Raw genomic sequence first — 9,870 nt, 5'->3', positions numbered from 1 at the left:
TATATTCTAAAAACTTAAATATTATTTAAAATTGTTCAAATTTTAGATACTATTGGAATAAGAACCAATCGTTGAGTTCATCTACCATTTGGACATCCAATCTTAAGAATCATTAACACCAACACCTGTCTCATAATATATTCAAGTAGTACATTCAGTGATTAATCTCAAGTAACTAGCAAAAGATTTTTTCTTTTTCCTAAAACCAGATATGTTATGCTCCAAATTTTGACAGGGTCTTGAATATGGATGCTACAATCACACAAGAAGAATAGAGAATTAGAATTACAAACATTTTTATTATCTGTTGCTTAAAGATTATAAATAAATGAACTTGGATGTAGATGACGGAACTCTAATGTACTAATTCTTGCTTAAGGGTACAGGTAATAGATGGTGTTCACAAAAAAAAAAAAAAAAAAAATCTTTTGGTGATTTTATATGCCTAAGATGGTTCTTATCTGATCTGGAGGATGCCTTGCCAGGGACTTCGGGTCTGGATAGCCATTCCCGGGATCCATAATAGCTTTGTAGATGAGGTCATAAGCTCCAGTTAGCGACCTAGCTAATTGAATGCAAGCCTCAGATCGCAATTTTGGAACCTGCATCTGTTCAAACTCAGGCAAGGAGCCTTCACTTCCTAAAACCAGCATAAAGAAAGTTCTCAAACAGTCTGAAAGAGACGCTGGAGATGTGTCTTCCAAGTCAGCCAGACGAACCCCAACAGTGCTGCTAGAATTCCTGTCTAGCCAACCATGGAAGTGATGCATCTTCTGCGACAGGCCACATTTTCGCAGAATGGCATCAACTTCTTTTTCCACAAGAATGTCTACATTCTTAGCAATCATTGCTCCAAGATTCTTCACATATTCAGCTGCAATTTCATGTCCGAGAAGTGGTTGGTGGATGGCACATAGACAGTTGATGAGGAAGATCTTTGATGGCCCTTCATTGTCCTGCATATAAATCATGATATCAGCGGTGTCTAACTAGGGAAACAATTAAGACCTCAGATTGGAAACACTTCAGGATGCCGAAGGAGAAACAATATGACCTTAAAAGTTTAATGAGCTTGAATACCATATAAAGCAACCATATTATATCTACCATATATATAAATATATATATTAGATGAACTTTTCTCCCCCTTAATCTTCTGGGTGGGCAACGTATTTATTAACTTGACAAAGAAAGACGTGCATGTTAACACTTCACATGCCACGTATGTACAATGCGAGGGGAACCATACAGTGGTTGAAAAAGGTTGACACCCTATCCCTTTCTTTTTCTAGAAGCCAAGTAAGTCTTAACTCAAAAAGGATTTCAAAAAGAAGATGGCCAGCACAAAATCTCCTCGGGAAACAAATGATAAGAGGCTGGAAGGAGAAAGAATACAATGCATATCAATGGCTAAAATGATAAACATATAGAGAGTGGAATACAGTAGACCAAATACAAGAGAAGCTTGGTTGATAGCAATTCAGACGTGCGACAGATACAAGAATTTATTTTTTTAAGAAGATACAAGAATTTTTTATGACACCAACTAATTCAAAGTTCTGAAGAAATGAGAGAGATATATAATGCAACAAGGAGGGAATAGAGTATATGCAGTAAACTATAGAACACACCAATTGGTATCAATAGGAGAAAAGCTTTTAGTAGTCTAGCCCAAAGTATACTCCAAGCATGCTCCAAGTACATTGGCTGATTACAGTAAGTTACTCCTAAATTCTATATGGTTGTGCGCACCAATATTGGGCGTGAACTAAAGATATGCTATTTCTAGGCCAGCACTTTAAAATTTTATTGAAGCAACAGGATACATGCTGAGGCTGGAGGAGCAAAATTTACAAGAGCAATGTCGTGAAAAAAAGAACACATTCAAAGCAGAAACCTGAGAGGATACGGCAGAGCCACTACTTGACAGCATTGCATCAACTGCTGATTTACTTAGTTGGCCCGAGTCAGAAGTTGCTCTGCTTCTTCTAGATAAGTGGCTGGCCAACTTAGACCTGTGTGCCTCTGCTGCTTGTTCGCAGATCTACAAATGATTCAAATGCAATGGATTACTCTCTTCATAAATACATTGTGTAGAGGATATAGTTAATTACAAATAAGTTATTGTACAATAAAATATTCTCATATTGTCAACAATAAACCAAACACCATTTTCAATTATTCATCACTATTTTCCAGAGCAACCCATTTTAAAGTTTTTTGGCTTTGTAAAATAAAAGAGCTTGAGCACAAAATGTTTATAAGCAATTTAGAAAACAGGTTTTACTCGAAATGAGCAAGAATGTGCTTGGATAAAAAGGTTTCCTAAAAAATTATAAACTGTTCAATTTTAGTAAAAAAAGATAAAAGTATCCGGCAGCCAACGTGCATAAAATCATATAAGCATGGGTTTTTTTGGCTGAAAATGTGCTTACAACTTTTGTTTTTGGGGTACAATCTTCCATCATTGCTACTTTAGTTCAGGCAAAAAGAAAAATACGAGTATTTACTCTGCTTTTAACGCTTGGATCATTGGTTCTCAATCTTCAAATTACACTAAGTGGTTCTGGATATCCAATCATAGCACAGGTTCTACTTATTGTCTTTTTCAAGTGCATCCTCCCTCTACAACTTGTAACATAGCCTTGGCCTGGGTCAATACTCCAATATCTAGTATTTATGTGACTAACTTACCTTCTAATTTTTCAGTTGACTCAGTCTTACAGATTCAGAAGTCCATAAATATTGTCTTTATCCAGTTATGTGACAATTTATTTTGTGTACAACTTCAAAATTGTTGAGTTATCTATCTTCCTATGACCTTGACTCTTCCTTAGTTAATCCTATTTTGTAAAGTTACTTGGGAAGCATCACAAATATTTCCATAATTTCACTTTTTGAGGGAATTCACCCAATCACTATAAATATACTAGTTTTCACCCATGCCCTTCAACTTATTAAATATACAAAAGCCATGAAATACAGTCATACACTTCCTCAATATCTAGCTTGAAAAGAAGCCTATTTTTACCATTCTTTTCAATAGCATCCACCATTTCATTAACCACAATCGAAGCATTTAGAATCTTGCTACCACCAACAGGAGCATGATGAGTCTCCCCGACCAAAGAATTCACAACTCAACTCATCCTTTTCACAAGGAGTTTGGCAATCAAGTTATAAAGATTCCCAACCAAGCTAATAGATCTAGAATCTCTAAGATTTATTGCCTCTTCAACCTTGGGGATGAGCACAAGAAACGAGTTGAGGCTTTTCACAAATTTCCCAAATTCATAGAACTCCTTTAATAGAGCAAGGAGCCCCAAATTCTCTTGAATGTTTCATCTCCCCCTTTCTTTGTGGTTTAGGACAGAACAAGGAAGAAAAGGCTCTGCACAGAAGAATTATTTAGTAGGAGAAAATGCCTTCGAAGGCCCGTGAGTATTTGGAAATATGAAGTATGGAAAAAATATCATACAACTCCTTGTCACCTTAGTTTCTAAAAAAGAAAAACAGCTTACAAAAGATGTGTCCATAGGATTTCACAGTAAAGAAAAAAGAAGAAAAGACATGCCCATCAAATTAATTAATGAAGTTATAACTACGATGGTTCTTATTTCAGAAAAAAAAAAAAAAACAACTAGAATGGTTCTGGCACAAGGAAATGAACTTCTTTCCCAAGAGCATAGTGTCGAACTCCAAACCACTCAACAACCTTAGCACTTCCTAATTACCATAGGGATATCTGTTTCATAGAGTTGCACTATTCCTTTTTGGAAATGACATCCTATACGAGCTATCCTCATTTACTTCTCTAACTTTAGAATCTCCCTTCAGTATCCCCCAAACTCAACAGCAACTCCATTCAATCACCTGAAAGATCCTTCACCATGGCCTTTGACTCTTCACCAAGAACTTGCGGACCTAAACAACTAAAGACTCTCTGGATTAAACAAGCAGAAGGGAAAATGAAAACAAATTAATTCTCTTTGAGCTTCCTAAGGATGTCAACAATCTTCCCTTCAATGGCAATATTGAAGGACTTTCTCTCAATCACTAGGAGTATCCCAAGAGAGAGGCAAGGGAAGGTTGCCTAGTTAGAATAAAGGAGCAATGTTGAAGGACTTCCTCTCAATCACTAGGAGTATCCCAAGAGAGAGGCAAGGCAAGGTTGCCTAGTTAGAATAAAGGAGCAATGTTGAAGGACTTCCTCTCAATCACTAGGAGTATCCCAAGAGAGAGGCCCTGGTTGCCTAGTTAGAATAAAGAAACATGTTAGATGGGACTCCAATCAGGAGGCCAGGGGTGTGAGGGTCTGTAATAGGTTCACCAGTAAGAAAACTTTTTACCTCTTTACCTTCTTATTTTTTTCCTCTATACCCTCTCTTTTCTAACACTCAATTCTGCTCTTATATTTTTCTAGAAAATTTTTTAACTCTTTACTTTCTTATTTTTTCCACTATACCCTCTCTTTTCTGATACCCAATTCTGCTCTTATATTTTTCTACACTTTCACGAGTTCCTCAATCCTTCTTTGCTATCTTCATTCAACCTTAGTTAACCTCTATTTTCCTTTCATTGCCCCAGTCCTATACCAATAATTTAGTTGATTTAGTAGTTTAAGGTAATAGATAGAAGACCTTGATTAAAGAATTAAGGACTTCCATACCTAATCAGGACACTCACATGTTTTGAGAATAGACTAAATTTCCACAAAAGTGCATCGGTGAAAATAATAACTTTGGCCTTGATAATAAAAAACACCATTTTGAAAACCTGAAGTAGCTTAACATGCAGTAGCTTCAGAACCTGGTTTAACTTGGAGGTAGATTTTGGCTTTGCCAAAAAAAGAAAAGTTACCCCAGTGTTGTCTGCAGTTAATGCAACGTTCTCTTTTGCTCTAAAGTAAATTAAACTACAGTAGGAACCATAAGATGCATCTTTTTCTTATTTTTATTTTTATTTATTTTTTTATTTTTTTTGTGCTGTACGTAGTAATGTGGGAAATTGACAATCTTCTACATAGTTTATAAGCATTTCCTCTGTAAGCATCATGTGGGAGAAGCGATAGGTCAGCTATCCCAATGCAACTGATATCAAGTGCAAATACACCTGAATGACGTGTTCAATAGGTCAGCTATGTCAATTCAACTGATATCAAGTGTAAACACACCTGAATGACGGGATCAAGCAAAGCAGAGATCACTGGATCAAAGGGAGGCTTCTTCCCTGAAGCAGGAACCATCATGCCATTATAAGTCTCCATTATTTCAAGCAGTACGGAGACTCCCTCTCTCACTGCCAACGGTGGAGAAAGATCAACAGCAACGAGTGGAGGATAACGCAAAAGCTTTTCCCCTCGACTTTTCAAGATGTCAAGGAAGGTCTTCTGCGCAGCATCTTTCAGCATCCAAAGAGTATTACAGAGAGCTGTTTCCCTCCCAAGTAAATCTGAAATCTACAAGATAACAGAAGCTTAATATAAATGTGTCATAGAGAACATGGGCGTACATACTTCAAGAAGAGATAGATCAGCTTACAGTGTAGCTATAGAAATCCAGGGTATTGCTTAGTTTATATGCAATTATAAGACTAGGCTGCGACTGTAAAACTTGCTCCACTCTCACTTTAAATGGCCGGCAAACTCCCTCAAAAATTCTGTCCAAGACAAATTTCAAGTCTGCTTCTGCCTTTCCTGAGTTCTTCTCCAAGCTGTTAGAGAATCCACCTGCAGTGGATCCACTATCTGTGACAGCATCTGGATCAAGCAACACTAGAACAAGTTCTCGTTCAGATGCCAACGCCTGAAGGAAAGCAGCAAAAAGACAATTACCACAATAAATAAAATAAAAAATAAGACAGAATCCTCAAAGAAGTAGAAGGCAAGCAAAAGAAACACTCTGTCACACCTGATGTAACCACCCTAACATGTCTCCTACATATCGTAAAGGATCATGAGCATGTACTTCAATTGGTCTTGGCATTCCGCCAGGCCCTCCACGTGTAAGGGCACTTATGAATCTCCTAAATAATGCATTATGCCTCATATTTGCTACCTGTATGATTAATGAAGTTATACTTTATGAAAACAAACCAAAAGGTGACTATGAGATGAGTTTTTGTCATGAAATTTTGCCAAAAAAAAAAGAAAGAAAACAATCACCTCTTCTGCACAATACTTGAAAAGCACATGCCTTTCCTTAAGGCAGCAAACTGCTGTTCTCAAAAGATCACCGACTTCTGGGTTATCAGTGTCACCCAATTTCCTACACTCAGCCTGAACCCACCTAGAAGAGGTAATAAATAAATGTGTAATCCCACCTATGCATAACAACTAGATTTTTTTTCAGATGATGACTACATATTAAACATTAGAAATAATTAAAAGAAAAGGTAAAATCTATTGCATTCAGGAAAACTGAGATATCTATAGGTGCCAGAGACTCATAGTGAAAGCCTATCAGAGGTACTCTCTGTACCTAACAAGATTAAGTAACAGTCAAATGTATATCCTTGTAAATAAATCTAAATAAAAGTGACATTAGGCAAAGAAGAAGAGAAAATAATCCACAATTCTAATTTTGCGGAAGAAATAAGGGTGATTAAGAAGTTGTCAGGATGAGTATCCGAAGCCACTAATTTAAAGTCTGCATTTCCTCCGCGAATTCATTTTATATAATATACATATATATATATATATATCTATGTATGTATATATAATTTCCCTCATGCAACTTTTGTAAAATTCAAGTAAACACTCTCCGCGAAAACAAAAGAGACCAGATGTTGCACTAAGCTAAATCATAAATTGCCAGTAGAACAGAACCAAAGTATCAATTGCATCCAGCTAGCTCCATAACCTCAGTGCCACTGCAACGATGGCTCACCTGCAGAGGCGTTCATATGCTCCTTCTTGGTACACGGCCATCATATCCATAAGCTCCAGGCCTGCACGCTGTAAAGATGCCCTCAAGTGAATAAACGACACAAAAAGCAGAAAGCGCAAGTCAGAGCCAAACAAAGACAAAAATATACCTGGTGATGAGTCCTTAGCAGTACTTTGCAGTTGGCATGAATATCTTGAACATGAGCGAGCGCTTTGAAGAAATTTTCACTCAATTCCTCGTCCCTCAATGCCTTTATCTACGAATCCAATATTTTTGGTCTCGATAAATGGATTACTTAACGACTAAGGTATCAAACTCCGAGAGAGGGGGCAGAATAAGACAAAGCAGATACCTCATCATTAGAAAGCTGATAATCACGAAGGAAGCAGGAGACAATCTGCTGCCTCTGCGTAGTGACGTCAAGTTCCTGCTTGAGCCTCTCGGTGGTGGTGATGATATCCCCTGTGGTGGCACTGCAACTGCTGAGGGCCTTCGCAATCCTGCAGAAACGTCGATGTAGGTTGTTGAGTTGCTGCATCAAATGGAAATGGAAAGCATGAAAATGGAAGAGACAACTTACTTGTCGCAGCAATCGGCCAGGGCATTGACTTCGTCCTCAACGCGATCTAAAGAAAGCTGGGCGGCCTGAGCGGCCAAGAGGAACTCCTGATTGATCTGGAGAGAGCGCTTATCTATGGTGGATCTGAGGTTGCGACGCGCCTGCGGAGTGTTTTCTGAGTAGAAAGTGGAGAGAGTGTTGAGCGACGAGAGTAGATCCGGACTCTCCGTCCGACATTCTAACACTTTCTTCAGCTTCCGAGACAGTCCCGGCGCCAGTCCTACCGTCCCCATCTCTTTCGATCTCTCTCTAAGTTTCTGAAACGCCAATTAATCGTAATCCTTTGCTCTAAATTTTACCACCAATAGATACAACCACTAACACGCTGTTCATCCTCTTCTTCCCTCTGTTTCCTCGACCTTGTGCCCTGCAAATCCTTCAGCGGTAAGATAATCTGGATTTTGTTTTTCGTTAGATTGTTGCACAGCGATTGTGTTGTTTGTTTTAAATATTCACTTTTAGTCCTCCAACCTTTAAAATGTTACAAATTAACCCCAGAAATATTTTCTTTTACAATTCAATCCTTGAACTTTAAAATATTTTCTATTACAATTCTCCAAAGTTGTAATTTTATTTTAAAATATCACTAAAGGTAAACAGTGTCTAAATCTAAAATAGCAAAAACTTACTATTTTTATTCAATTTACAATTCTTACAATTTATACATTGGAGGAGATTTTGTGAAATTTCAACTGATTTGTGTTATATCTTCCCAAATTCTTATAATACATTTGGACTTTGCATTTATAACAAAAACTCGAGAAAAAAAAAAAAAAAAAAAAAAATTTCCAAAATAAACCCAAAAACGAAGTCCATTCGGTCACAGCCCATATGCACAAATCCTCTCTTAAGTTCTAAACGGTGTCGTTTTAATTCAGATAACTCAAAACGTCGTCGTTTCGTATACGATAAAAGGAAGTCATGCGGCTTTCTTTCTTTCGGGGCTGAAGCAAACTCTCCTCCCTTGCTCATTTCAGACAGCACGCTGGATGAGGGAGGAGGACGCCAGAAACGAACACAAATTTAAATAAAATAATTGAAATTATACATAATGTTAATTTTTTTTTTTTATCTTTTAATAAAACTTACATAATTCACTTAATTGAATAAATTAGTAACAATATTTAAGAATTATTATTTTAAGTTACTTTTAAATACAGACAAGCATGACTTATTTATTTTAATTTTTCAATTAAAAATAAAAATATTATAAAATAAATAAAAAATATATGAAACTAAACTGTAATAAAAAAATATTATAAATCAAATTATAATAAATACTAAACTTCATAAATTAATTTAATAATTTGTCCTTTTTCTGAACATGAATCTTACTCAACTTAAAATTTTGATTTAGAATCTATAGAAGAACATGAATTGACTTTGATAAAATGATAAATTATTTAATTTATCCTAATGATATTTTAAGTTTGTCTTTTATAAGAAACTATAATTAGAGCTTGAAGACCTTTTGTAAGAAGAAGTAAAATGTTGTATTTTTTATAGATTTGAAAAATCATTTGACATATTTTTTTTCATTATTTCCTATGGTTTTGAAGTGCACGTGAAGAAATAATATAAAAAATTATTTTACATAATCTTTTCATATTATTTTCTATATGTCTAAAATGTATTATAAAAACATTTAATATTCATTTATCTTACTCTAAATTAGAATACATTTAATTTAAGAGTTTAAATATTACTTTATTTGTTTCTTAGGTATGTTAAATTGCATTGATTATTTATTCCTCTTATTAATTCTCACCTAAACCCTAAAACTAATTAAACCCCATTCCTAGATTACCTAAGATATTTGCCTCTACATACATACATATATATATATATATATATATGTGTGTGTGTGTGTGTGCGCGCCTTACAATAACCTATTATTAAGTCATTACCACTCCCAAATATTGGGTTAATATCATTTTTGGTATCTTGTAGTTAAGGTAAAAATATTTTTTGTTCACACATACTTACACACACATGCATATACAGACAAAGAGAGATATACAGAGATGTGATTTCTGTTAATTTGCCAAATATATCTAGATGGAATTATTATTTATTAAATGAGAAAGACGTGCACGTACAATAATTTCATACAATTCTAAGACGGTCACTATTTCTCCTTACAATGTAATCAGAGAAATCTTGAGGCAATGATTGAGATCCATTTACTTCACTTCTCCTACCCATATCAACAAATCTTTATGATATATATATATAGATGTAAATCATATGTGGAGTTATTTTTATAATAAGTAACAATAACCTTAGACTTTATAAAATAGGCCATATATATACACATTGAATGCAATATGAGGTAGAAATAAACGCTCCAAGTGCTAATATGAA

The 9,870-nt window shown here is 35.5% G+C and overlaps 1 protein-coding gene across 1 annotated transcript; it reads right to left on the bottom strand.

Moving 5' to 3' along the window:
* Window positions 1-272: 272 nt before the first annotated feature.
* Window positions 273-7,934, bottom strand: LOC110811392 (oligomeric golgi complex subunit). Its single transcript, XM_088216369.1, has 10 exons — window positions 7,468-7,934; window positions 7,240-7,387; window positions 7,036-7,143; window positions 6,888-6,955; window positions 6,164-6,287; window positions 5,910-6,056; window positions 5,541-5,804; window positions 5,174-5,458; window positions 1,898-2,044; window positions 273-956 (listed from the first exon to the last, which is right to left on the bottom strand). The coding sequence occupies exons 1-10, from the start codon at window positions 7,737-7,739 to the stop codon at window positions 438-440; spliced, it is 2,082 nt and encodes a 693-aa protein (XP_088072495.1). The 5' UTR covers window positions 7,740-7,934; the 3' UTR covers window positions 273-437.
* Between the last annotated feature and the right edge of the window lie 1,936 nt (window positions 7,935-9,870).

Source organism: Carica papaya, chromosome 3 (assembly GCF_054855325.1).
Source record: "Carica papaya isolate Zhongbai chromosome 3, ASM5485532v1, whole genome shotgun sequence".
NCBI classification, from domain to species: Eukaryota; Viridiplantae; Streptophyta; class Magnoliopsida; order Brassicales; family Caricaceae; genus Carica; species Carica papaya.
The sequence above is the reverse complement of the archived record's forward strand: the minus strand, read 5'-3'. Positions and strand labels throughout refer to the sequence as shown.

What these genes read in the sequence shown, in the direction of transcription:
- LOC110811392 (XM_088216369.1), bottom strand. Translation starts at nt 7,739, where the DNA reads ATGGGGACGGTAGGACTGGCGCCGGGACTGTCTCGGAAGCTGAAGAAA. An exon ending in GCATATGAACGCCTCTGCAG is followed by an intron (nt 6,288 to 6,887) that starts GTGAGCCATCGT and finishes TACCTCTTCTAG; the next exon opens with GTGGGTTCAGGCTGAGTGTA. An exon ending in GCTCTGCCGTATCCTCTCAG is followed by an intron (nt 957 to 1,897) that starts GTTTCTGCTTTG and finishes ATTTATATGCAG; the next exon opens with GACAATGAAGGGCCATCAAA.